At 45.6% G+C, this 26,902-nt stretch overlaps 2 protein-coding genes and 1 long non-coding RNA gene across 8 annotated transcripts in view; 2 read left to right on the top strand and 1 right to left on the bottom strand.

Annotated features, from left to right (window-relative positions):
- The window catches only part of USP54 (ubiquitin specific peptidase 54), a 121,439-nt gene extending 101,323 nt beyond the window's left edge, over nucleotides 1–20,116 (top strand). For 3 of the 5 annotated variants that reach the window (XM_027858602.1, XM_027858594.1, XM_027858605.1), the window contains 8 exons: nucleotides 2,775–2,948; nucleotides 5,961–6,080; nucleotides 7,010–7,190; nucleotides 9,852–11,287; nucleotides 14,634–14,752; nucleotides 14,962–15,099; nucleotides 18,173–18,359; nucleotides 19,534–20,116. In XM_027858602.1, the coding sequence (XP_027714403.1) occupies nucleotides 2,775–2,948; nucleotides 5,961–6,080; nucleotides 7,010–7,190; nucleotides 9,852–11,287; nucleotides 14,634–14,752; nucleotides 14,962–15,099; nucleotides 18,173–18,359; nucleotides 19,534–20,096 (2,918 nt within the window). In that variant the 3' untranslated portion in view covers nucleotides 20,097–20,116. The remainder of the gene's footprint in view (nucleotides 1–2,774; nucleotides 2,949–5,960; nucleotides 6,081–7,009; nucleotides 7,191–9,851; nucleotides 11,288–14,633; nucleotides 14,753–14,961; nucleotides 15,100–18,172; nucleotides 18,360–19,533) is intronic. The other 2 variants (XM_027858615.1, XM_027858623.1) reach the window with 1 other exon arrangement.
- A 110-nt stretch (nucleotides 20,117–20,226) lies between these two features.
- On the bottom strand, nucleotides 20,227–23,164 carry LOC114040505. Its single transcript, XR_003568784.1, has 3 exons — nucleotides 22,905–23,164; nucleotides 22,667–22,819; nucleotides 20,227–20,313 (listed from the first exon to the last, which is right to left on the bottom strand). It is a non-coding gene; the product is annotated as an uncharacterized LOC114040505 (long non-coding RNA).
- Nucleotides 23,165–26,163: 2,999 nt separating this feature from the next.
- PPP3CB (protein phosphatase 3 catalytic subunit beta) overlaps nucleotides 26,164–26,902 on the top strand; it is a 47,343-nt gene continuing 46,604 nt past the window's right edge. For both annotated transcript variants that reach the window (XM_027858582.1, XM_027858574.1), the window contains exon 1: nucleotides 26,164–26,233. In XM_027858582.1, the coding sequence (XP_027714383.1) occupies nucleotides 26,164–26,233 (70 nt within the window). The remainder of the gene's footprint in view (nucleotides 26,234–26,902) is intronic.

Below are 26,902 nucleotides of genomic sequence, written 5' to 3'. Positions count from 1 at the left end.
TGTGAAAGCATCTTATCTGCCCGCTCTCAGGCCATAACACAGTTTGGTGGAACTCTGAGGTGGCTTGAATGGTAACATACATTGGGAAGCAAGCTTGAGCTTTGAGTCCTGAGCTGGCAGTTAAGAGGAAGCTTTAGTGCAGTGAGGTTTCCTGAGGCAATGGAGGCTCTGTCCAAAAGGAGAGATCTATCTTATGTATGGCAGTTTCATGGAAACAGACTCCTCTCTCCGTGCAGTTTATATCAAGTTTAATGTCAGCTTGTGGAGACGGTAGCTGGCAGCAAAATAGACCTTAGGTCAGACAGTGAAGGTGGCAGGGCACTGCTGGGACTCCGTGTGCCCTTTAGTGCTGTGCCTTTTCCCCATCTTGGTGGTTCTCAGTGTTGTAACTTTCTCCTTGACAAAATAATTTCCCAAGAAAGGATCAGAAACTCATTCATACTAAATAAGTGGCCAATATTAGGGCAAAGTGTTGCCTTTCTAAGGGGAGTTTGAATTTTAACAGAGAAAAAAGCCAAAGTGGTGTGTATGGTGGAATTCCAGGCCTCAGCTCACAGGTGGTCAAGAGTCTGTAGTGGTGGGGGAAGAGGGGAGCCTGTCTTATTTGGCCTCCTGAGCTCATCCTGAGCAGGCTCCATTCAATGGAATGCTAACTGCAGGGATTTCATGGAAAGGGAATCCTTTAAATTGTATGGCTAAGTGATAGCCTGGTGGTGGTATTCACTTCTTTACATGGTAGGGGTTTAAAAAAAAAAAAAGAAAAGAAAACCTCAACTGGCCTGTAGCCCCAGGCTCCTGGAAGGACGATTTTATGCGTACTTCCTGTCTCATCCTTATGGGCTTCTTGTGTTAGAGGTTAAGAGTGTGGGTAGTATTAAACTCAGGCAAGAGGAAGAAACTTCGTATGTAGCAAGGTACTTGAGGGCTAGATTACCTAAGGGGCCAAAGGATATTCTGATGAGTGAAATTAGACCGGGTGTGCAAGCTTTGACCCCTTCTAAACAGTGACTAACTGGGATTCCCATGATTTTTTAGGGTTTGCAAAATCCTTTTAACTGAGGCTCAGAGAGGGTGATGGGCTGTTCCTTGGCACTTCACAAATGATGTGAGAAGCAAGATTCAGACCTGAGTTTTCTGACTTCAGGGCTCAGGGCGATTTCTAATCCCAGGGATTTAAAATTTTTTAGTGCACTTTAAAGTTTTAATAACTTCTGAAACATAAATACTGCTACAAACTTATAAAAAAAATTTGAAAGTTTTAATTATTTAAATTTCATTTATACTCATTTAGTTTTGTGAATTTTAAAAAATAAATTTTTATTTTAACAAGACGAGGCACCTCGTCATTCTGTATTTTGTGTTCAACGATTTCTGGATGACCCTTCCGTCTAGTGGATCAGTAGAGGAGGTCCTCTTACTTGGCCATCTCAATCACCTGATTTATTTGTATCAGACTTTTTCTTGTAGGATCACATCAAAATGTGTGAATGCTTTAAAACCTCATTCTTTGGACAATCTTAAGGCTAGAATTACAAATGCAGTCCTTTCAGTCACTGATCAGCAACTGGTAAAAGTTTTACAAAGTTTGAAAATCAACTGGAGTGACATATAGCACAAGGTGGTGGCTGTGCTGAATTTTAATAAGAAACATCAGTATTTTAAAATTTTAAATAACCCCTTCAAGTGTTTTCTTTGTGTGTGTGAAGCATTTAAAATTTGAAATTATTAAAGGTTAAAACTGCACTAACAACTCCACCTTGTAAACCATGGGAAGGATAGTGAAAGTCTATTGGCCTTTAGCAGTCCTTTGGAAAGGTGGTGGGGGAAGAGTGGAAAGAAAGGGTATCCCAACCACTGAACACCGAGAAGGAGAAGAGGCATTGTTTTGACCACGAACTCCTCCAGGAGAACTCCTATAGGCAGTGAGCAGGGGGATGTAGTAGCAATAGCTCATGAAAATCAGTACGTGGGACATCTTTGACGTGTGCTGTAGGGATCTGATGCCTGGCACAGCTGAACAAGGCAGAGTAGGAGCAGGTGTCTCTGGCTTCCCTGGACTCTAGGGCTGGTAGTTAATGGTAATGATTGGGGAGGACCCTGGGAAAGGCGTCTGTCTCAGTGTCACCTTGTATTTCCTAATGGATGCATTTGTTTGGCTTCTTTCTTTCATTTTTGTTTCCTTAGCCACTCTCACTTCCAGCCACATGTAAACAGTCTTATCTCCTTCCTCTGGGTTCCAGAATAGCCAACAGCTTTCCAGCTCAGTGGTCTCTAGACCTTGTGCTTGACTGAGTGGCTCCCCAAACCTTGAGCCTAACGATAAGTCCAGGGGGCTGGGAGGGTGACGGGCTTTAGTGCCCCAGTGCCTCCATCAGTGCACGGCAACCAGCAGAGAGACTGTTCTGGTACTACCGTTGCTCCTCCTACCTTGGTCTGCTTTTTCTTTTCACTGACCTTTCCAACACTTCCTTTCAGCATTTATGCCACTCTCCGTCTGGTCATTCCTGAACTCTTGTGTTGAGTCTTCACTGTCATAATGGAGAGGGGGAAATCTAGGCAGAAGTGAAGGGACTTGTTCCAACTTCCCCTTTGATTCAGTGGTAGTCAGGAAAAGCACACCTCTTAGTACTTGGGCCCACACTCCTTCCAAACGGTATGCAGTTACTAACCCATATGCCAACCATTATGAGATTTCACTACCCTGACTATGAATTGAATAGACTCCAGGCTTCTGACTTAATCTGTAAAGTGGAGTTTTTTCTTTTGTCTCACAGACAGGGAGTTGTCTTTATCCTCTAAAAGTGAGCTGGACGAACTCCAGGAAGAGGTCACTCGACGGGCCCAGGAACAGGAACTCCGAAGGCAGCAGGAGAAGGAATTGGAGGAGGCTCGAGGGTTCAACCCACACCCCAGCCGCTTCATGGACCTGGACGAGCTTCAGCATCAGGGTAACTCTTGTGGATGAGGCTGCGGACAGAAAGAGAGAAATGTTCAAATGACATTTTTCTTTATCTCCCCTTTTCCAAGTTTGACACTGTCAAGCTAGAATATCACTAACTTGTTGAATGAGGAGAGAGTCCCTGGTTTGGAGGACAAATATCTGGTTTAAAAGGGGGGAGGAGGGAGGAATGCCTTTTGACAAAAGATAATTCTTCGTGCCGAAAACTTGCCGTCGTTAGAAGTAGAGAATGTAACTATGCATAAGTCCTAAATTGAATAATAGAGAAGGGAAGGATGTTCCATGACTGTAAACTTTATTCAGGTTCATCCCATGTAGTCTGAAGAAGGTTTTTGAGGGCCACTGTAGTGTGGTTGTTCACCTTGTCTCGTCTTCTGTGATCTTTTTGGGGAGTCACTTTGAGCAAGAACACACAGGTTTGGAAAACCTGAGGCCTGGCCCTTGACTGCACAGGTGACTCCTATCACTTTGGCTTTACTTCTTCTTTCTTTAAAATAGGCTACACATTCTTGTTAGATGTACTTTATAAGTGGTGTAGAGAATTGGAATGTAAGCTGTTTCTTTGGACCACCTTTTTGTGGAGATTCCTCCCTTCCTGCTTTACTGGGGGTTGTGTCCCATGCTAGACAGTCCTAGACAATTCTACCCTTCTTTGCTTCTCACCCAAACTTTAGGGCACTTCTTTCCTTATATTTCCTGAATCAATAAGCATGTTTCTCTGTATATGTTTGAATTAATTCCATTGCCCTTGATAATCTCCATTTTTTAATTTTTCTATTATTCTTCCTTTGCGATTCAGAGTTAGAACATCACATTCCCAGATTCATGCTCTTTTTGAAAGAGGAACCTTCACTCTCCCCATTTAGCTATCTCAGCTAGTTGGCCATCATATCAAAATAATGTGTTGGGAATCTGCTGACCGCATTTCACTTTTAGTTTTCTCTCGCTGACTCTGCAACTTCTGGATGAGAGAAGCCTGGGTGGCTAAGATTCTGAAGGGACTAAGAAAGGGGTGGCAGAGTGGATAGAGCACCGGGCTTGGCATCAGGAAGACCTGAGTTCAAATCTGGACTCAGATACTTACTAGCTGTGTGACCCTGGGCAAGTTACTTAGCCTCTGTTTGGCTCAGTTTCCTCATCTGTAAAATGAGCCAGAGAAGGAAATGGCAAACCACTCCAGTGTCTTTGCCGAGAAAACCCCAAATGGAGTCCCAGAGAGTCAGACACAACTGACACGACAGAATAACAACAACAAAAAGGGGATGGTGCATAGTGATCCACCTACTTTGTCTAGCTCTGCTTGCAGGGTCTGAGAATCTTGTAACCTTAATGTCATATATCTGAGTGTGTAAATTAGTATTGGCAATTTCAACTGGTTCTGTATTATGGGAATACTCAAAACTTGAGACCAAAGGAGTATCAGGAGTCTAAGTTCTAAGCTTCTTAGAGCCAAACTTGTATTCTTGCTATTTCCCTCTAATTCCTCTAGGAGCCTTCAAAGTCAGGAGCAAGAGAATTTGAGGACATAGTACATATTCCTAAGGCCCTTTGTCCTCTATCCTCAGTTAAAAGGAGTGGGAAACCTGTAACAGGTGATTCAGATATCTTGACCCTTCTTACTTGAGTCTAAAAACCAAGAAAAGTCATGAACTGGTTTCCCAAGTCCATATAGAGATAGGCATGACTTAGTACCAGGAAGGACCACAAGGCTTATCAAGAGAAGTGGGTTTCAGTTTGTTTTTAGGAAAACTCACAGCTTCAGTTCACATTAGAGTTTGCAAGTAAATCATGGTTATGAGTGGGTGAGAGCCAACAACAGGTTGAGGTGAACAGAATCCTTGCACAGGAGTTGGCCTATGACCATACTTTTCCCACTTCTTTCATTTGGACATTATTTTCCATGACAAATCTTTTTTTAGAGAAGAGAGCTTAGCCCCGTATTCATTGATGAAAATGTATGTGTGTGTGGTGGGAAGGTGGCCAGGAGAAGAGGGGAAGGAGCCTTTGAAAAATATCGTTGATCCCAAAACTCAACAGGAGATAAAAGTACTGGCAGTGTCAAAATCTGGCAGCAATGCCAGCCTAGTTGCTTTTGGGGGGACTTGTATTAGGAGTTTGTCAACAAGAACTCCAAAACCGGGCTCCGATTCAGGATGACCGAAGAACTTTGACGTTGGGGGGTTTTTTGGAGCACAGAGCCTCCAGAGGGAAGTGGTTCTGGGGGCAGCCCTCAGTGCTGAGGCAGTGTGCTGTCATGACAGAGGACCACACAGGGCTTCAGACTGATGAGGCCCACGTTCCTGCTCCACCATTTATTAGCCAGCTGACTCTGGCAGCTTGTCTGAGCTTGAGTTTCCCCATATGGAAAATGGGGGTGCTTGCCTTGTCTCCCTTATAAGTTACAAAACACTCCTTCCATCAGTATACGGACCTCTGTTGCTGAAGCTTTTCCTAGAATTGCTAACCACACATCAGGGCTTTGTTTACCGGGCACTACTGTGGGCACCTAGGGACTCCTCACACTCTCTGAGCTTGAAGGTAGTTGTTCGGAGGAGGCAGCGAGGAGCTGCCTGAGGGGCCAGACGTCTGGCCGTGGTGGTGTTGAGACAGTAGTTGGTTCCAGCCAGTGACCAGTGTGACTGTCAGAAAATCAGGAAGCTTGGCAGCTTCCTTCTCTAGCAGAGATGTTATTCTATCCTAACAGATGAAGCATTGTATCTCTCTACACTTCTTTTTCTATTAAAAAATTCTCCTTCTGTCCTTTGTGCTACTAGAGATACCATCGTGTGCTTTCTTCAGGCAGGGATTACCAAGAACTCGTAGCCTAATGATAAATGGTGGCTGGTGGCTGGGCCTCCTTTGTGCACTTGGGAAGGTCTAGGGTGCTGGGCACCCCAACCCTGTCCCAGAGACTTTCCATGGCCTGTCTGGTTGTGGCAGACAGCTGGATGGAGGCGCCTGCCCACCTGCCCCCATTCGCATCAAGTGCTGGCCCTTGCAGGGAGGCGTGATCGCTCTGAGAGGTCCACCCGAGAGGCTGACTTGATGATGGAGGAGGTGCTGCGCCGTGAGCAGAGAGGAGACTGTACTGCAGCTTTGGCTCTCTGTAACGAAGCAATTTGTAAGTAACTAACTCCTCAAAGCTGTCACGCTTTTCAGCTGCAGCTTCTGTCACTGCTGTTGTTGCTTGCCTGGCCCGGCGGCAGCCCTTGCTGGCCTCAGCTGCCCCTCTGGTGTCTGGGCCTTCCAATTGGACACCAAGGGCTCTCTGGGGACCACCTGGAGGGAATTCAGCAAGATCCCACAGGTGATGCTGGAGTGCCCTCTGTCCCCTGCTCCAAGACTGCATCTGACTTGGGACAACCCACTCTGTCTGTCTCCTCATCGATCAAGGAATGAAGCAGGCAGGAGTCGCCAGGAAGGCAGCCTTCTCTTGGGACAGAGTAAACAGGCTCTGACCCTGGGCCTGTAACTTTCCACAGGAGTATGTGCTTTTCCCCTTACTTCTTTTCCCTGATTCCTGGGCACTGGCAGGGGTTGAAGCATGAGCTTTGGAGAACCCCAGAGCTTATCACTGGCAAGTGATTTTTAGGTATGACCCCCCCCCCCCCAGCTGAGTAGTCCTGTGATGAAAGGCAGGTGTATTTGCATGTCTCATGATGGTCCTGATTTTCCTGACTTTTTCCAGTTACAAGGCAGGGGTTGGGCTGGGGCATGAAGACCAAGGTTTAATCTGGCAACCATGTTGGGAAGGCCATAGAAATCACCTGTGGGAAATAAGATGAAAACTCCAGCATTTCTTCCGTTGATTGATCTGAATTCCCTCTGTGACCCCTTGGCTTTGGTGCTGCAAGATGTCTTCTCGGCAGGGTCCAGCCAGCTCCCTCACCTCAGCAGCCTCTGCATGTTCTATGTCTTGTGCTCCTGCTGCATCTTTTAAGTTACTGCATTTCATTGCTCATTTTTGGTTCAATTTTGTTCTTTGTGTGTGTGTGTTCTGTTTCTGCTGTGTGTTTTTGTTTTTGTTTTTGTTTTTGTTTTGCATTTTAGCTAAACTAAGACTTGCCCTGCATGGTGCCAGCTCTAGCACGCTCAGCAGAACCATAGTTGATAAGAAGTTACAAATCTGTATCCGAAAAGCACGGAGCCTCCAGGATCGCATGCAGCAACAGCAACCGCCGCCGCCGCCGCCACCACCGCCGTTGGGGGGCTCCCTCCCTCAGCCAACAAGGTAGTGCCTGGGAAATCGTGACAGCCCGTGGACATCAGGGGAGGTCACAACACTGTGGGTGCTCTGGAGAGAGAGAGCTCTTCCTGCATTGGTAGATTGGGAAGGAGAGAGAGGAATCCCCAGAAAAATCTTCCCTTCACCAAGTAAATGTCACTTTCTACATCAGGCGTAGAGTGAGGAAAGTGGAAGGTCCTGCTAAAGTTATAAACTTGGTTATTAAAACAGAGAGAGGTACACAGGAAGATGGTTGTTTTTATCTTTCTCCCTAAAACTGGAAGAGAAATAACAACAAAAGAAGTAGTGAAATGGTATCTGTTAGAGGAAGCTAGGATTCGAAGACACACTTAGTTTGGTGACAGTAATTCAGCCTACAAGTAGACAAAGATCTGTGAGGATGCGTAGAAGACAAACTAGTCTTAGCCTCCTTCCTTAAAGAGTCAAGGCTCATGATCTAGAAGCAGGTGATGATTCTTCTCTTGCGCAGGCTTCTGCTGCAGTTCTCTGTCCTAGATAGGTAGGTACAGATGCCTCTGGGGACTGACACAGCAAATTCATGGGTCAGCTTTGGTGCAGCATTCTACTCAGCACACATCCAGCCCTGGGAAACCCTTCCCAGTCCAGAACATTTTAGTGGCCCAATATTTGGAGGCTAGGGAATTGGCATAGTAAAGATGCCCTGGTGTCTATGAGAATGGAGCTATCGCCCAACTCAGTAGCCAGGGAAAGAGGATTTCTGCTCTCGGCAGAAATTGAAATCTTTTTTGCAGAGGATCTTTTAGTAGTGTATACATGCAAATAGGGTGGTCACACCGTGGATGAGCAAATTTGGTGATTGCAGGTCGCTTACTCAGAACTGCCAGCAATTTAGACTGCTGTTACTCGCTTCTCCAAAGACTGTTGTAGAAATCCGGAAAAATATGGGTTAGTGCACAGACCACCTATCCCAACATCCTGAGGGAATCCAGCCCCATACCCATGCACTCACGTGATCTGTGTAGCCTGGTGATGTGTACGCCACTTTTCTTGGGCACTGCTTTCTAAGGAATTTATCCTTGAATATGTACCTTCAGAGCAGCATCTGTTGTGTGTCTAATCATCACAGTGCCACCCATCCCCCACGGGAACAGAGAGAGCGGAAGGTATTTTGTTAAGATTTTTGTTGAGATTCACCTCTAAGAAAATCCTAGTTCCTTTTGAGGGTTTCCATAAGGTTGGGGCCCTTACCACTTCCAGGTGTCAAAGCTATTGTTCTGAAAGTGGATCTCTTTGGAATGGATAGGATTTTTTAAAAGGGTAAACTGGTAGGTTGACTTCAGATGGAAAGGGGACATACTTTTACAAGAAATAAATTCAATGGTTTTGTATGGACATATAATACTAATTTTAAAACTTAAAGGGGCAGTTCTAAAGAGGATCATTTATTCTGCTTACACCTAGGATCTTCCATTTTGTTTTTTAACCCTTATTTAGGTCATTGATTAGACTTCATAGGGACTTGGTCTAAATGTAAGCAATTTAGATTTCAAAACAGTCAACTTAGTAAGTAGTTGATCAGTACTAAATAGCTGAAATAGTCCCAATTAACATCTAAACAAGTTGATTAATCTCAGTGATTACTGTTATCTTTGACTATTCACATTGTGGAGCTTTAAAGTATAAGGTATAAAAGCAATAATTAGTGAAAAATTAAATTAAAAAAATCTCAAAAATCTAATTATTGCTTTGGAGAAAGATTTCAGTGTATAACACTATCTAGTTTGGATTTGATTAGGAAAAATAAAATAAAGTAGTTGATTTCCACTAAAATCTCCTGACCGAAGATCCACTTCCCCTCGACTTAGTGATAGAACCCATATGGTCTTTTTGGATGGGATACTTTTCTGTACTGGATAGAGTGCTGGACTTCGAATCAGAAAGACATGGGTTCAATTCCTGCCCCAAATAATCAATAGTTGTGTGATTCTAGGCAAGTCACTTAACCTTTCTTAGCTTCAGTTTCCTCATTTGTAAAATGAGGAGAATAACAGCACATACCTCACAGAGTTGTTATGAAAATTAAATGAAATATGTGAAAAGTGCTTTGCAAACCTTAAAGCTGTCCATATCATGTTAACACCACCTTTGCCCCCTTCTCCCTTCTTCTCTTATTGCTGACCCCTCCCTTCTAGGTTATTGCCATTGGATGTGAGCCATTTCCAGGCCTTGCTTTCTTTCTGTCGTCTACATGTTGGCCAGCAACCTATTTCTTTCTTCCTTTTTTAGTTTGCAAGTTTATAGCAGAATATGAATGGAGCAGGAGTGCAGGGGGCAGTGGGAGTTACAGGCAGAGGCTCCTTTTAATGGGATTGTATCATTTTGATGAGGGCCATTTGGGAAAGTGTATCAGTTCAGGAAAAAGGTGAATTTTGACTGAGGTGTGTGTGTGTGATGTGTGTGTGTGTGAGAGAGAGTTAACCATTTGCTTTCTTGTTTGTGAACCCCTTAAACAATTTCTGATTTTGTGCTTGCCTCTCTGTTTATTTCTATTATCCAGAACATGGAAGAATCTGTGGAGAATCATGTTGACTCTATGAACAGAGCAAACAGAATTAGCAGTTCTCTTTATGTGACTTTTTTTGCCATTAGAAACAGTTAATGATTGGTTCTTCCCATTTATTTCAGTGAACAGTCTGTCCCGCTCCAAGTACTGTTGAGTCAGGAGGCACAGCTGGAGCCAAGCAAGGACACCGAGTTTGGAACCAGTTCTTTTTTCCCCTCATCTGCTTCCTGCCATGAATCGCACTCATTACTGTCTTCAGAGTCACCCTCTCCACCCACCCTACAGCCCAGTTCCCCCAGAAGGTCCTTCCCCAACCTCTTGACTTCCTCTGCTAATGTGGATGGCCATGCTTTTTCTGCTTTCTGCAGGCAAGGCTCATCCCACAAGTTGAGGAGGCCTGAGAAGGGTTCTCCCCAAGGTAGGGAACCTGCAGGAGGCCCAGCAGAGGGGCTGCTGGGCTGCAGGGGCAGCAGCAGCGGCAGCAGAACTCCCACTCAGGAAGGGAGAAGTGCTGGCCAGCTGCAGTGCCAAGAGAAAAGCAACCCTGCAGTTTTACCTGCCCTGGTGCCTCCCTGGTCACATTTGGCCCCCATGGTCTCCCCTGACAGGGGGGTTTCACACAGCCCTGGCTGTAATCCTTCAAGTTGTCCAGCTCGGTCCAGCCTCCCCATGCCTGGGGCCTGTCACCCAAAAGTACCTACTGCTTCCTCACATTTGCTTCATTTTCCTCCAGATTCTACACAGAAAACTAACAGGTGCCCCCAAACCAATAGCCATGAAACTTCATATGTTTCACAAAGGGAACAAGGCACTGAAGAGGTCTTGAAGCCAGAAGTCCCCAGCACAAAGGGACTTGTTCGTTCCCTGGCAGAGCAGTTCCAGAGAATGCATGAGGTTTCCCCAAAGGATCATACTTACGAAAAAAACTGGGTGGTTACAAGTCCCCAAGATAGGAAACTGACAACTAGGTTGAAAAAGGAGTCGCCCCCTTCAGACTCTAGGATACCTATCCCACAGGGACAAGGGAATGGTCACTCTTCTTGGGAAAAACAGCATCATTCTTTGGATGGGAGGGATAGGCAGACTTCCTGGGAAGGGCCCTCTAGTCACCATGCTCTTTGTATAAGTCCTTCCCCACACAGCAGTGATGCTCCCTGGGGAGCGGGATTAAATATGGCAGAATCAGCCGTGCTCCCAGGGAGGCTGTCACAAATGGAAGATGTTTGGCCAAAGGAGGTAGGCGGTGGTGATGACTCAGTGACTTCTCTGTCCCTGGACCATTGGGTGGGCAACATTAGGCTCTCTGATTCTCACCCTGATCATGAAAATGGCACATGGATTCATGGGCCTGGGAGAAACCCTTCCCCTCAAGATCCCTGCGTTGGTCTCATCCATCTTGAGAGAAACCATATGCATCTACACCCACACTGGAATGAGGACACAGAACAGGAGACCTCCGAGTTGGAGTCTCTTTACCAGGCCAGTCTGCAGATATCTCAGGCCGGCCAGCCTGGGCCAGGGAGGCAGGATTTATCACGGCAACCACTTGGGCATCCAGGTAAGCACGTGACCAGGCAGGTGGATTTTAAACTGGGAGCTGGGGAAATGTAAAGAGGTAAGGGTGAGTTTTGACCAATTAGTCATGCACATTGCATTAGGATATGGTTACATTTCTAATAACTAGTGAAACCATCAGGACAAATATCAATAATTTTTCTCAGTCTGGAATGGGGAATAGGGAGTAGGATTGTTAAAAAGTATCCCTGACCCTCTAGCCAGTGACTTCTGCCCCCTAAAAATTAGAGGCCATTCAAGTCTACACCCTTCACTATCCTGTACTTGGGAACTAGGGAACATATTGAAGAATGATGTGATGTACAGAGGATTGACTAATGGGATAAGGAAAATAGGCATGCCAGTAGGCTTTGGGACCAGAAGTATTCCTCTGGCTCTGTCCTTTTATTATGGTTGCTCTAGTAAGGCAAGTCTCCAGCATGACATTTCCAGACCTTTATAAAGAATCATTAAGTTTTCAACTTGCCCTGCTCCCTTCACACAGAATTAGGTTTAAAGTTAATATGAGCCTCTCTAAAGGAAATCTCTGGTTGATTCCTAAAACTCAAAGCTTGTGGGACTATGATTTATGTCCAATTATTGGCCTTTGGGGTGAGGGGTGGTGTGTGTCTCTGACACATATCTCATACACACACACACACACATACACGTATATATGTATATGTTTGTATGATATATATCATATAATAATAATGTCTGTAGCTTAGGGTCACATCACAGGTGTTTGACTTGTTCATGCAGGTAGGAGGCGTGAAATAGACCTTTTTAGTACAAAGATGGATCCATTTAAAATTGAAAAATGTAAAATTGATTTTCAGTTTTAAATGAATTTTGTTTTCAGAATTGCTAAAAGAGTAATTGACTGGGAATCAAGATACCTGGGCTGTAGTCTCTGCTTTGCTCTAAATTAGTATGACCTTGAATAGCACATAAAAAGACATGAGGCCTAGAGTAGATATCTGTAAAGTAAAAGATCTCTGAAGTCCTTTTCATCTCTTAAGGTTCTGTGATTTTTATTAATTTTTCTCTCTCAAGCATGTAGTTTCCATAGTGGTGCAGGCTCATCTGCTGCAATTACCCAGCATACCAGCTTTATTACATTTTTTTTTTAAAGTTCCTTTAGAGGCATAGTTCAAGATGGCAATTTCTTTTATTGGGGGGAGGCGGTTTAGGCCATGGGGTTAAGTGACTTGCCCAAGGTCACACAGCTAGTAAGTGTTTTGTGTCAAGGCTGGATTTGAACTCAGATCCTCCTGACTTTAAGGCCAGAGCTCTATCCACTGGGCCATCTAGCTGCCCCCATTTTATTTTTTTCAATGAACAAAAATAATTTTTTCCATCCCCACCATTGAAAAATAAAAGAAAAAACAAAATCCTTATAACAGATATGCATAAGTCAAGCAAAACAATATGTTGGCCACGCCCCCAAAATATATCTCATTCTGCACTGAGTCAATTACCTCTCTAGCAGGAGGTGAGTAGCATGCAAATGTTCCCAAGCTTCACTGAAACTATTCCTTTCATCGTTTCTTATGGTACAACAGCATTCCATTACATAATTTGTTCATCCATTCCTCAATTGGGAATACTTAATGAATTTCCAGTCCTTGGGTTTTACCAAGAGTTGCTATAAACATTTTTGTATGGATGGATCCTTTTCTTCTCTCTTTGATCTCTTTGGAGTATAGCTCAAGTAATGCTATCACTGGATTAAACGGTATGAATTTGTTGCGTTTTTGAACATAGTTACAAATTCTAGCATGCCATTTCAGCCAGTGAAGTATTATGTACCTACTCTGTTAAGGCTTGCTTCTGACACATCTTGGCTAGGTGACTGTGGTAAGTCATTTAACCTCTAGTCATCCCCCTGTAGCTCTCTCTGATTATAAATCACAGCAAGTTGCTGATCTGCCTCCTTGGAGGGAGCTTCCTTAAAACAGTTTTGAACTTAAAGAAAAAATTCTTTGCCTTGTGCTAACAAAATGCAAATCAAGAATTGAATCAAAACCTGAAATTAGCTGTACCAAGTCCCAGACTGAGCTTAATTTCTTTATTCAATGGCAAATTGAACTGAAATTTCTGTAGTTATGTGGTTTTTTAAAAACCATACTGAAATATAACTGAACCTATTTATTTTCTAAAATTATTGAATCAGACCACCTCACCATGGTATACAGGTGACCCTGGGTTCTTGAAGGTTGTATACTAACGAAACACAAGCTCTGGTGAGTTGGAGGAATCTAGAAAGCCTTTTTGTATGGTTCTGGTAACAGACTTACTCATCTGTGGCCCAAGGACCACCTGAACCAGATTGGGACACTGGGCTTACCAGGTTGGCCCAGGAGGATGAAGGACTGAAAGAGCATGTACCAGCTTCTCCTTTGGCAGGCAGGAGGGCCATCTGGGTTAGCAGAGGGAGTCCCAACTCTGGGCAACTCACCAATCCTTGAAATATTCACACATCAAAATCTCCTCTCACCTGAATCAGTTTTTCCTTTGAATAGTGCCTGGTAGGATTTGAATGCACGAGTGCTGAAGAGACAAAGAATAAACTAAGCAGGTGGCATTGATGAGTCTGGGAAACGATCTCTGTAGGGAGGGCTGACCAGTGTCAGTCAAGAAATGGGCGAGCATAGTCCCCAGGGGGTTCCTGGTTCTCTTGTCTGGCATGTCTTAGCACAAAGTGTTTACTAAGTGCTCAATTACATACAAACGCTTCATGTTTTAAGAACTATTCAGTAAGCATTAAAATTGACTTCATTCATCAAGCATTTATTAAGCACTCACTATGTACCAGGTAGTGTGCTTGATGTCGGGAAAGATACTGATTGAGGAGTAGGACAGTCTAGGCACAAAATGCTGCTTGAGAGCAAGCTTGATGACTATGCCCCACTGCTCAGCAGGAAAGATAACACACCCACCGCAGTGCTAGGCAGATCAAGGGTCCCCCAGGGAAGAAGCCAGGTTTCTTTTGCCACCGTAGATTCTCCACAGAGCTACCATGTCAGATAAATTTCACAAGTGAATGTTACAAACATACACTTGTGTCTAAAGGCTCTGACAGAAGCTGGGCATACTTCCAAAAATCAGATGAGATGATGAGGCTGTTGGTAAAGGCTCTATGTGGGAGAATGTGCAGCTGTCCAGAGATTGTTACACAAGGCCCTCTGGCTTAGGGTGGGGACCCGTGTTATTGCAGAAAGGTATCCATATTCTTAACCTTCTTCCTGCCTCCACTTAACCTATGTTATCAGTCAGGATTGCCAGGCTCAAAATTCAGACCCTCCAGGAAGGGAGTGTTCCATTTATGTCTACATTTCCTTTCCCAGGCTCCACAAACATTGTAGGGAGGAGACTACACTCGGCCCCTGGCTTTGATCTCTCACAGATGCCAGCAATAGAAATCGAACACAGTCTCCATGGGGCTAGCATGGTACCTGCCTCTCAGGTAATAATCTTGGTGGCAAGGACACTGGGCATAGGTTGATTGGGAAGAAGTTGGCTGAGGTTTTCAGGGTATCAGGGGTAGGGGAGGTTCGGCATGGAGATAACAGATGAGGAGAGATTAACAGAAAAAGACTGAATGCTTGAATGAGTTTCTCGGGGTACATGTGAGATCGGGGTGTGTCAGATATCTGTCCATGACTCTCTCTGAAGGCCGCATCTTGCCGAGGCTTGCTGAAGGAGGATGAAGGAGAGCTATACACTGCAGAGAATTTCCGACGCATTTCACGCAGTCTCAGTGGCACTGTGGTCTCGGGCAGGGAGGAACCCCCCATCTCTTCTCACAGTTTTGTAAGTCAAATGAAGGCCTAGCTTATCCAGAATACAAAGAAGTGCTCTGGAGGAAGTTCAGGGAGTAGGATAAACAAAAACTGACTCTTGTATTCTGTGGGAAGTGTTCATTGGACTTCTGATCTGTATGAAGGTGAGTAGGCAGCGCCCACTACCTCATTTGACTTCTGTCGGTTATCACTCTTGACAGCTATGCATTCAGGAAGAACCCGATGGAGAGAGGTGTTCCTTGCCTAGAGTAGTTTGATCATTTTCTTCTGGAGAAATTTGTTTTAGAACCTTTAGAATGAAGGATACAAGAATGGCTTGAATTTGAGGGAGGCAGGGACTGGCAAACTGCTCCAATATCTTTGCCAAGAAAACCCCACGGACAAAGCCCAACAGAAAAAGGGGCTGCTGGGGTTCCCTTCCTCAGAACCTCACCTTTTGGCCAAAAGAAGGAGGAGAGGAGATGAAGAAAGGGTAACTGTCACTAATTCAAGTTGCATTTGATTTCCAGCTGAAGTCACCTTTACTAGGAGAAATTTCATTCACTTCCTCAAATTTATTGTATGCCTACTACATACAAAGCACAAGTATCAAGGATCCAGTGAGAAAACAGTATTCCCTGCCTTCTAGGAGCTCACATTCTTTCTACTGGAATACAACATTTAAACAGATTAAATAATTAAAATATCATTTGAGAAAAGAGAGAGCACTCACAACAGTTAATGGAAAAAGCTTCCTGTAGGAGATGCTGCCTGAGCTGAGCCTCAAAAGAAGCCAAGGCTCCATGGTGGTGGAGGCGGAAAGATAAGCCATCCCAGGCTTGGAGACAGCCAGAGCCATAGCACTGATACAGAGGTGACAGGGCCAAGCTCAGTGAGCAGTAAGTGGCCAGCTTCCCTGGAACAAAAAAATCCATGAAGAGGAGTAATGTGAAATTTAGGAGGCCCTCTAGAGCTCAATGCTGCTGGAGGAGGATGTAAAAGCTTCCCTGAGGCTTCCATAGAATATTCGCAGCCTGAGCTCTGGTGGGTCAGGAATGGGTGAACTCCAGCCAGCTGTGATCCTGGACTTCTCAGGGAGTATCCAAAAGCAGCTTGAGAACACCCATATGCCAGGCCAAAGCAGTAGACCCTTGACCACAGCTATATTCAGTATCCATGACATTCAATATTAGTCCACTTAGAAGCTCCATGGGGTCCTGCTTCATTGGTTTGTGGTGGCAAGAAACTTCCTTATTCACCAGTTCCTAAGCCTCTCTGAGAACCTTCCCATTTTCAGCAGAAGGGGGTTAATTATTTTTCCTAACATTCACTCAAATACACTGTAAGCTAAAGTTAAATGTGGAGACTGGAGTTGTCCTAGTAATATTAGCTTCCCAGAATCCCTCTGGACTCCTTGGTCTTGTCAGACCTGGCTGGTATTTGGCACAGAGATTTGGTTCCTCTATCTTTAGGGAATAATTGCTCATGTGGGTGAGATTTAACCCAGGGGTTAATCCCCATCCTTCCCAACCTTAGCCCCAGGTCCAACCACACCCTTGAAAAAGGGTTAGGGCTGGGGAATGGGTGATAAGGATACACATCCTGGGGCTTCCCTCAGGGACATTATCATCCTCTCATCCTCCTGGATGTGTAACCTTAGAGCCTTCTCTATGGTTCTCCCTTCACCATATAAAACCAATCAGTTGGTTTCTCCTTTGTAATAACTTTGTAACTGGGCTTCTTGCTTCTCTTCCCTTTGCAATCTCTCCATCAAGTAGCTGCCTAAGTAATCTTCCTAAGACATTGATAGGATCAGATCACTGTGCAGAAAAACCTTCAGTGGCTGCCCATTGTTTATGAAATAACTCAAAATTATCGACTCTGGAATTTAGTGTTCTCCAAAATCTGGTTCAGATCCACCCACTGGGGCATGAGATAACTCATGCAGCTTTCCTTCATCCAACAATTAAACATTTAAGCACCTGCTCAGACACTGTGTTAGGTGATAGTGGATATAGATAAAAAGGATAAAACAAACTCCACTGTCATAGAACTTATATTCTAGCATCATCATTACCATAAAAAAAACCTTTGTTAAATTCTTCTCTGCACCTGGCATTCTTCTGGACACAATACAAAACTGAAAAAAGGTCCTTCCCTCCAGGAATATTCGGTCAATCCGGAGAGAACAAAGATGGGAAAAAATTCAGTGAATGTCCACCTCCCTGGCTAAAGATGTTGAACAGCTGCACAAATAGAGATTTGGAGCATTGACATTATAAGCACGTCTGTGTGAAGTACCTTGTTTGAGGAAAAATGGATGAGCAGCAAGCAGCAGAGGAGCTCTGTGCCAGGCTCTGTGCTACGCGTTAAGGATACAAATACATGTATTTTTACATCTGGCCAAACTGGGTTCCTTTCCGTAACTCGTCTTCATCCTTCCCACTCCCGTCTCTGTGATGCCTGGAAGGGAGTGGGCTTCCTCCCTCCCTCTCTCCAGACAGATGCAGCTGCCTTCATGACACCCTCACTGAGCCACCCTCTGCCACATCTCCCTTCACACCTCGTCTAGATGTCTCCTTTGTGGGTGTCTTCTTCTGATGGGATTGTAGAATCTACAGCTGAGAGAGTCGCTGCAGGAGGCCTCTGTGCAGGGACCGATTCGGACTTCTCCTTGAGATCCCCTGGTCTCTCTCCCTCACTACAGATGGCAGCTGTTAACTATCTGGCCCATGGTCACAGGGAGAATACTCAAATCTAGCTCTTTGTGAGTTTGTCCCTGCCCTTCTGCCTATGAGGTTGTCGGCTCCAGGAGAGGAACACGTGCATCTGTGATTCTGTCCTGAAGGCCTGGTACGCAGTAGGCCCTCAACTACCAAAGTGAGTTAAAGAGCAGATCTGAAGCTTGGTGTCTCTAGGGTATAGTGATTAGGCCCACAGGGGTGACTTGCCAGGCTGGAGACCCTTCAAGAATTCTTACTGCTTCAGTTTCCTCTCTCTGTTCCTAGTCCCTTACTTGCCCTTACTGTGTTTTCCCAATCACACCCTGCTGTGTTAATCCTTATTTCTATTTTTTTTTCTTTTTTGTCTCATTTCATTATAAGGAAACTTCAAACGTGAGGAAAAAGCCTTTGGAAACCAGGCATCGTTGTTCCAGCTCTTCCTCCCTCTCTGTCATCCATGACCCTCCTGTGTTCCTCCCCCATCCCCAGATCCTCCCTCCCCAGCCACAGCTCCTGCCCCCTGATGTCCTGATGCCCACCATGGCAGGGGAGCCCCATAGACCCCCAGGTAACTCTCGGGTCCCAGATCCTGTGCAAGGAATGTCTATTCTGCTGGGGGCCTATCTGAGCTGGCTACATTGGAATCATGAGGTGGGAATGGAATTTGGGCTATGGGCTCCTTTTTGAGATTAAGTATCAAAGTCAGAATTGTGATTAGATCATTTCTGGGCTAGAGGAAAGGACAAGGGATAGGACTGTGTGAAGGGCAGCAAGCACAAAGGAAATCTGAGTTTCTCAGAGCTTCTTCTTTTTCTCTCTACCCTGGTCAGGATTTAACTAACATGAAAGAAGGTTAGATGACACCAGAGTTTGAGCTGAAAATACTAAATTTGCCAACAGCTTTGTCCACAAGGATTATGACTACTTTAAATCATGCTTCATCTATGTGGGCAAGTGGCCCCCTCTGTGGTCCCTGACCTAGCCTCTGGGATAGGGGTCTAAACCCCTCCTTTAGGTCCCCCACTGGCCTAGATGAGCTCCTCTAATTATGGTGGGTCAAACTTTTCGATGACCACAAAGAAACATGAGTAGTCTGCAGGGGTCAGACCCCAGTTTGAACTGTCCAAGCACAGCTAATCAATTATAAACCAAGGGATTCTGAAGACACTTGTACCATTCAGTGTGGACCTTCTGTGGGCAATTCTAGCCTCCAATCCCAAGAATCACTCCCTACTGTTTTCTCAGCATGATCCCCTCATTACTCTACTTTCCTGGGCTCTGTCTCCAGCCTCAGGGCCTCTCCTTGCCCTGAGGCCATGTGGTATATAGATTGAGGAGGTATATGGAGAGAGAAGCCTGACACAAGGGTGTCATTGGTATTTGACCATTGGAAATTGGGGCTTTTTGGATGGGAACACACACATTAACTCAAGTGCTCAGTTGCCTCCACCCAGCATGGAGGAATCAGCATGTACTGAGTACTTCCTGAATACAGAGCCCATCTCATTAAATGAAATGGAGGAAGGAAAAGGCACTCTTATTATCTTCAAGGTGTCTAGAATCTAGGTGGCTAACAAAATAGATATATCACATGGGATAAAGACACAAAAACCGTCATGGGAAATGACATGATGAGGATGAGGGAGGATGAGGGTTAGGGATGGTCATGTGGGAAGGAAGAAATAGATTGGGCCTACATGGGAAGTACTCAGTAATTGTGATTTTTTTTAAAATTTCTTAAGGAACTTCAAGGAGTGTCCAACAGCTTCTGGTTATGTGTGACAGGGGTGAAGCTTCCCGAGGGGCCAAATACACAGGGGGGACCCTGAACTATACAAGCCTCCCACGCCTTTCAAGAGCTGATTCCTCCTGGAGCCCATTGCCAGAGACCAACCAGCATTCTGAGACCAGAGCCTCAACCACCTCAGGGCTCTGGCCACAGCTGACCGACACTGCCACACTGCCAGACAGAAGCCAGGGACTCCAGGGTCCACATGCCCAGTTGTGGGGGAGACTCTTTCATTCACACTCACATTCTCCCGTTGCCTGCCATCCATCATCATTGCCCAGCACCCTTTCTGTGCCCCTGGAGATATCAAAGAGTTCCAGCCTTATTCCTAGTTCCTCCCGAGGCCCTGGACCCAGAAGAGTGGATATACCCCCTGATGAAGACTGGAGGAAGAACACTTATGCCTCTCAACCTGGACGTAGGAGAACAGGAGGAAATGGGCCTCTTTTTGCCACCTCAGATGTCCATCGAAGGGGGCTGACCTGGGCTGCAGCCCCACAGCACAGTGGGTGGTGAGGGGCTCTTCTTTACTCTTCTTGGCTTATTCTTTTCTCTCACATTAATGTGCCATGTCAGAGCTGGTGCCCAATACTGCTGTCACTGCTGTGCCAGGATCATTTCAGTGTAGACCTCTGTGTCCTCAGTGGTTCTGGAATCTCAAGGGACACTTGGCTGATGGAATCCCAGCTTAAATTCTCCTTGAAAAGATGGGCAGCTGCTTTATGATGGGATGCTGCCAAAGGGAAATTTTGACTTAATCGTAGCCTGAGAGCCACTCAGAATTTTAAAGGTCAACCCATGAAATGTCACTGATCAGCATCTCAAGGTCATCTACCTGATTTTGTCCCCAAATCTCCTTGTCCCTATCCCTTGCTGCAGTCCCATTCTCTGCCGCCCCCCCCCCCCCCCCCCCCCCCCCGGGTTCCTTTTCCTCTTTTTGCCCCCCCCCCCCCTCCCCCCTCTCCCTTCCTCCCCCCCCTTCCCCTCCCCCCCCCCCCCCCCCAACTTTGGTTAGGGTTTCTCTTTCATTCTGTAGACCTCTTCTCTTCCTCCTCTGTTCTCTTCCTTCCCTACAACCCTCTTGCCCACCTCACTAATTCCTTTCCCACCTCCTCCCCAAGTTCCTCTAGACACATATGGTTGTATAGTTTCTATCTCTGTCTTGTGTCTGACCAAGACCTGAAGGAGGCTTAGCTGGTCAAGGAGGCTAGCCTCTAAGACTCCCCTCCCACCCATACATGTGCATACCCACTCACCCACACTTCTCACAGTGGAGAATGTGGGTGGAGCTGCCAGCACATATACTTATATCCTTGCCTTCCTACAGACACACTAACCAAGTCAAGCACACTAACCCTTCTTCCAAGCAGCATATCCATTACTGCCACTCACTCACTTGCCATTGTAAACACTCAGAATAAGTTGAAGTATTTTAGGGCCAAACATAACTGTTTTTGTAAAGTATTTTTGAATAAATCTGAGAGTTCTATTTACCATCTTGGCTGCCTATCCTTTTCACTACCAAATTTTCATTTTTTTTTCCCAGGGGAATCCTGGGCAGTCAAAAGCTCCCACTTACCACGAGGCTGGTTCTACCAATGGCAGACAGCCTATCTGATGGAGAGGGGGTGAAAAGAATTCACCTGTGAAGGGAGATTGGGAATAAGAGGAATGTGGGGGCATGGGAAAGTTCAAGGAATCGAAGAATCTCAATCGAAGAATTGAAGGGACCACAGTAGTCATCTAGTCCAATTCATAACAAAGAATTCCCTCTCCGACATAGATGACCAAAGGTCATCCACTTCAGGGATGACACCCCCTAAATCAACACACTTCATCTCCTGAGGCAGTTCATTCCTCAGTTGGCCTCTTGGCAATTATCCCCCCTTACTCTTATTTATACCTACCAGGGTCAAGCAAAAAAGAATCTAACTTCTAAGTGACAGCCCTTCAAATATTTGAAGATCGTTATGGGGTCTGTCCTGTGCATTCTTTCTCTAAACCTTCCTCGTTCTTTCAGGTCATCTTCATACAGCATGAACTTAAGTCCTTGGCCATTCTCCTTTCCCTCTTCCCAATGTCCCATCCTAAAATGTGCCCCAAACTGATCATAATATTCTGACCAAGGCAGAGCAGGACAGGATTCTTGCTTATTCCAGGATGTTATACCTTTCTTAATGCCACTTAAAATTGCATTTGCTTTCTTGTCTGCTGTATCATGTTTAATGTGTTTAGCTTGCAGACTTTTTTCAAACTCCTGTCTAGCCATGTCTCCACAATCTTATACTCACTAAGTTCATTTTTTGAACCTTGACATTGTTTCATCTTATGTGACCTGGCCCTTTGTTCTAGCCTGTAAAGAACTTTTTGAATCCTGACTGTTAGCCAGGGTGTTCAATTTCCCTCCCAACTTTGTGTCATCTGCAGATTAGATAAGTGTGCCATCTGCACCTTAGTCCAAATCATTGATGATAATGTTAACAACAGAACCAAGCTAAGATTCCTGAGAAGTTCTATTTAGACCTCCTTCCTAGTTTCAAATTCAGCTAATTATACTATCCTATAGTTTATACCTCCATCTTTTCCATAAAAATTGCATGAAAGACAAGTATATTATTTGTTAAAATTTGGGTAATCTCTATAGCTCAGTCCTGACATATATTTGATGAAACCATGCTCTCTGTGAGCACTGATTCATTTCCTAACTACTCACTGTCATTTCAAAATATGTTCAAAAATCACTCAGTGGCTTAATCACATGTAAGTATCACAAAGATGTAGTTATATGAGCCAGGTGACTTGAACTCATCAAAGGGCTGCTCTCTTACTCTCTGAAGTTTAAACTCTCGAGTTTATCTTGGATATCAACTCCCTTTTAGCTGTAGTCTGTTTTTCCAGTCCAAAGATCATCTCCTTGGCAGAGGAGCCAAGTAAAAAAAAAAAAAAAAAAAAAAAAAAAAAGCTCTGTAATAGGTTATTGCCTCATACAACCCACCCTGGGCCCTCCCCATTAGCAGATATAACCTTTATATGGTGCTCTTTTCTCCATAATTTCTTTAAAAAAAAAAAAAACCAAACCAACACACCTTGTTTGTTGTCCTTAGCTGTCATGGCTAACTGCCACTCAGTCTGATCACTCCTGACACTTTTCTTATAGAGATGTCATTTATCCTCTGTTCTATTTCTTTTGTCCATGAATCAATTAATCAACAATTAGCACCGACTGTGTGTGTTAGGTCCTGTATATACAAATACAAAGAATGAAAAAATCATTGCACCAAGGACTTTATCTGCCTTTGGTTGTTGAGTTCTCTGTATACTCACACTGGTCTCTTTAGACAGCTCCCTTTTGTCTTCTTCACTGGAATTGTTTCCCCTTGTGTCTTCAGAATTTCATTCTTGAGAGCTTCCCATCTTCTAGGATGGCTTATCACCACCATATAAAAAAACTTCATGTATTATTGTTCCTGTTGTCAGGAGGACCTAGTCTGAGACAAGTACTGACATAGAGCTATTTAGAATATTAAAATCTGCTCAGTCGTTTTTTTCAATTTTATCCAACTCTTCATGACCCCATTTGGGGTTTTCTTGGCAAAGATACTGGAGTGGTTTGCCATTTCCTTCTCCAGTTCATTTTACAGATGAGGAAACAGGCAAACAATTAAGTGACTTGCCCAGGGTCACACTGCTAGTAAGTGTCGGAGGCCAAACTTGAACTCAGAAAGATGAATCTTCCTGACTCCAAGCCCAGCACTCTAAGATTACAACAATGTCAATGGAAAGAACAATAGATTAATTGAAAATGAATTCTGTCCAGCACATTCAGTTTGAAATGTCTAACTGGCATTTGTAAATGCAAGACTAGAGGGTGGGAGAAAGGATAGAGTTGGATAAGTAGATGTGAGAATCATCTCCATTCAGATGATCATTGAAACCATGGGAGTTGATGAGGTTAAGTGAAAAAGTACAGAGAAAGAAGAAAAGAGGGCCCATGACAGAACCTTGGAGGACTTCCATGTTTAACATGTGTGATCCTGCAAAGGATCAGACAGGTAAGAGGAGAACTAGGAGAGAGCAGGGTCACAAAAACGAAGAAAGAAGAGAATACGAAAAAGAGAGTGGCCCACAGCATCACAGGCTTCCGAGTGCTCTAGGAGTATGAGGACCGAGAAAAGGCCACTGAGACTTAACAATTAAGAGAACATTGGTAACTTAAGAGAGGTGAACTTTGGTTGAATAATGAAGGCAAAATCCACATTGTAGAATTAAATGGGGCCATTCTGAAATCTTCATTCTTTTCAAAGGGCTCCCTAAATGCTATTAAACAAAGGAAGGCAAAAACACAAAAAGACCCTATGGAGCTCACTGACATCACTATGTTGGGGTCAAGGTACCATGTGTCCAACTGGGGCTGATCAGACCAATAGGAGCTCAGAAGGCTCTACCACAGGTCGGGCACAAATAGTCCACATGAACATTTGGGGTGGAGATGTCTCTAAATTTGCACATCTCACGTTTGTTTTGAGCTACTGCAATTCTGTTTTGCTCACACAATACAGCGCCTTCTTTGATTCAGGCATACCATGTTGGGGAGTTCTGTGCCAGTGTCTCCCATAACTTCCCTTGCATGAGTTCTCCATAAAATAGTCTTTTAGGCAAATGTACCTTTGGCATTCAAACAACCTGACCAGCCCATCATAGTTGTACTCTCTGCAGTAGAGTTTGAATGGCTGGAAGTTCAACTCAAAAACGGACCTCAGTGTCTAGTACCTTATCCTGCCACGTGGTCTTCAGAATCTTCCTAAGATAATTTAAATGGAAGTGATTCAGTTTCCTGGGTTGGCACTGGTAGACTGTCCAGGTCTCAAGCATGCAACAATGAGGTCAGCACAATGACTCAGTAGACATTCTACTTGGTAAGCAGTCTAATATATCTTGTCTCCCATACTTTCCTTTGGAGCCTCTCAAATACTGATGTAGCTCTGACAATGCGTTTGTCAGCCTCATCATCTACCGATACTTCCCTGGAAAGCATACTGCCACGTTATGTGAATTTATCCATAGCCATTCAAAATTTTTTCATTTGCTATATGTAACTGATGGTACCATGTATGGATGGTGTAGTGCTGGCTAGTGGAGAATCTCTTGTTTTCTTGGTGTTAATCGTGAGACCAAAATTAGCACAAGCAGCAGAGAGTCGATCTATACTCTGTTGCACCTCAGCCTCAGAGGCTGCATTGAGTGCACAATCATCTCCAAACAAAAAGTGGAGCACCAACTCTCCCGCCACTTTGGTCCTGGCTTGAAGCCTTTTCAGGCTAAATAATTTACTATCAGTACGGCAGCCAACCTTGATGCCATTTTTGTCTTCATTTAAGGTATCTGACAACATCCAATGAAAACATCATGCTAAAAAGCAAGGGAAAAAGAGCACAGCCCTGCTTCACTCCCGATGGTGACTGGGAAAGCTCCAGAGTATCTTCCATTATCCAGAATCCATACAAGCATGCTTGTAAGGTAAATGTCTGAGGGAAGCCACTAGCAACTGGGTCCTCTCTCCTCCAGTCTCAGTAGCTGAAACGCTTTCCTAGAGCCTGACTCATTCTTGCAGTTACTAGAGTTAGGGTTACCAAAATAAGCAAGCAAATAAACAACAACAACAACAAAAACCAGGGGAACTAAGGTTAAAGATCTGCACTTGGAATCAGGGACTTAATTCACAGACACTCGCTAGCTGTGTGCCTGTCTTCAATTTGTCTGCTACAGTTTCCTCAACTGTAAAATGGGGATAATAGCCCTTCCCTCCCTCCCAGGACTGTCTAGAGGATCAAAGGCAACATTGGAAAAGCACTTTGCATACCTCCAAGGTGCTCGCGATTATGGCTGTTCCAGCCTGGACTCTAATAGCTCGGTTCTTCACCGTTGCAAATCCTTTTATAGAAATTTTCATTTGGTTTTTTCAAAACCTTTGTAGGTCGAATAAACTAGCATCTCCTAAATTGTTTTCGTCAGCTCACTTTTCTGCTCACCGCGTGTCAGCCTTTGTAAATTAGTAAATCGCCGAGGATACAGAAAAAAGAAAAGGGCCAAAGGGAGTCTCTGCCCTCAACAAGCTTGCAGTCTAACGGGAAGAAGATGCGCTAACAACTGTGCACCCTTGAGCTATGGCCAGGATAAGTTGTTGGCAAAAAGCCGCAGAGGCAAAGCACTGAGCTCTAGGGAGCCAGAGAGACGCGCAGGAGACCCAGTTTCAACCGAGTTCTCCTCCCGCACTAGTCTGTCTCCTCCCCTCCGAGCCTTCGCGAGGCTCCGCTGCCCGCAGGAACTTTATCCCGACCCCTCACCTCGGGACTGGCCCGGTTATTTTTTCCTTTTCCCCTGCGGTCGGTAATTTTGCTCCGGTCCCTCGAACGCGCCCAGCCCCCGCCCACGCCCGCGCGGTGCACGCCGGTCGGTCCCCCCGCGCTGGGAGGAGAGAGGCTCCGCCATGTTCCCCGGCGGCGCTGCCGCTAGGCCCTGCTAGCCGCCGCCCCCGCCCCCGACCCCGCCCGGCCCCCCAGCTGAGCAGAGCCCAGGGCCGAGCATGGCCGCCCCGGAGCCGGCGCGGACGCCGCCGCCGCCGCCCCCGCCCGGGGCAGACCGCGTAGTCAAAGGTGAGAGGCTGAGGAAGCGCCGGGAGCGGGGCCAAGGAGGAGGAGGGAGGCGTCTGGCCGCCTCCGGGGAGCGAGCGGGTCCGGAAGGGCGGGTGACTGACTGGCGCGGGAGGGGGTGGTCGGCTCGAGGCCGGAGGACCTGGCGCCCCCCAGGCAGGTCCCGGTCCCGGCTGCAGCCTCCTCCTCCCGCCCCGGCCCTCGGTGCGGCCTGGCCGGCCCAGCGTGGGGTAGAACGGGAGCCGTGGGGGGTCACGCGGGGTCCTGGCGGAGCCGGGCGATCGGGGTGTGAGCGCGGCCGGGGCCTAGCGGGGGGCGGCAGGAACGGGAGCTGGAGCTGAGGGGGAGCTGTCAGCGCTGTCAGCCGAACCTCACTTGGTGAGGGGCCAAAGGGGGTCCCCAGGGCTCGGTCAGCAGAGGCCCTGAGCTGGAAAAGTTATCCTGCTGCCCTGTGGGGCGGAGGTGGGGGTGATTTTTTTTGCCATGTATATTTCTAAACCCCCATGGGAATGTCAACCTCAGAGATTGTGTGTTTGTGTGTGTGGTGTTGTGTGGTGGTGGGGGTGATGGTGGAGGAGGTGGGGAAATGGGATAATTTCCCTGCCTTCATTTGTGGTGCGGCCACGCCAGTAAACTACAAGCATCTTAAAATTGTCCACATTGATTTGATTA

Source organism: Vombatus ursinus, unplaced genomic scaffold, assembly GCF_900497805.2.
Source record: "Vombatus ursinus unplaced genomic scaffold, bare-nosed wombat genome assembly UNPS02000749.1, whole genome shotgun sequence".
NCBI classification, from domain to species: domain Eukaryota; kingdom Metazoa; phylum Chordata; class Mammalia; order Diprotodontia; family Vombatidae; genus Vombatus; species Vombatus ursinus.
Note: the sequence above shows the minus strand (reverse complement) of the source record. Positions and strands in the feature narration are given on the sequence as shown.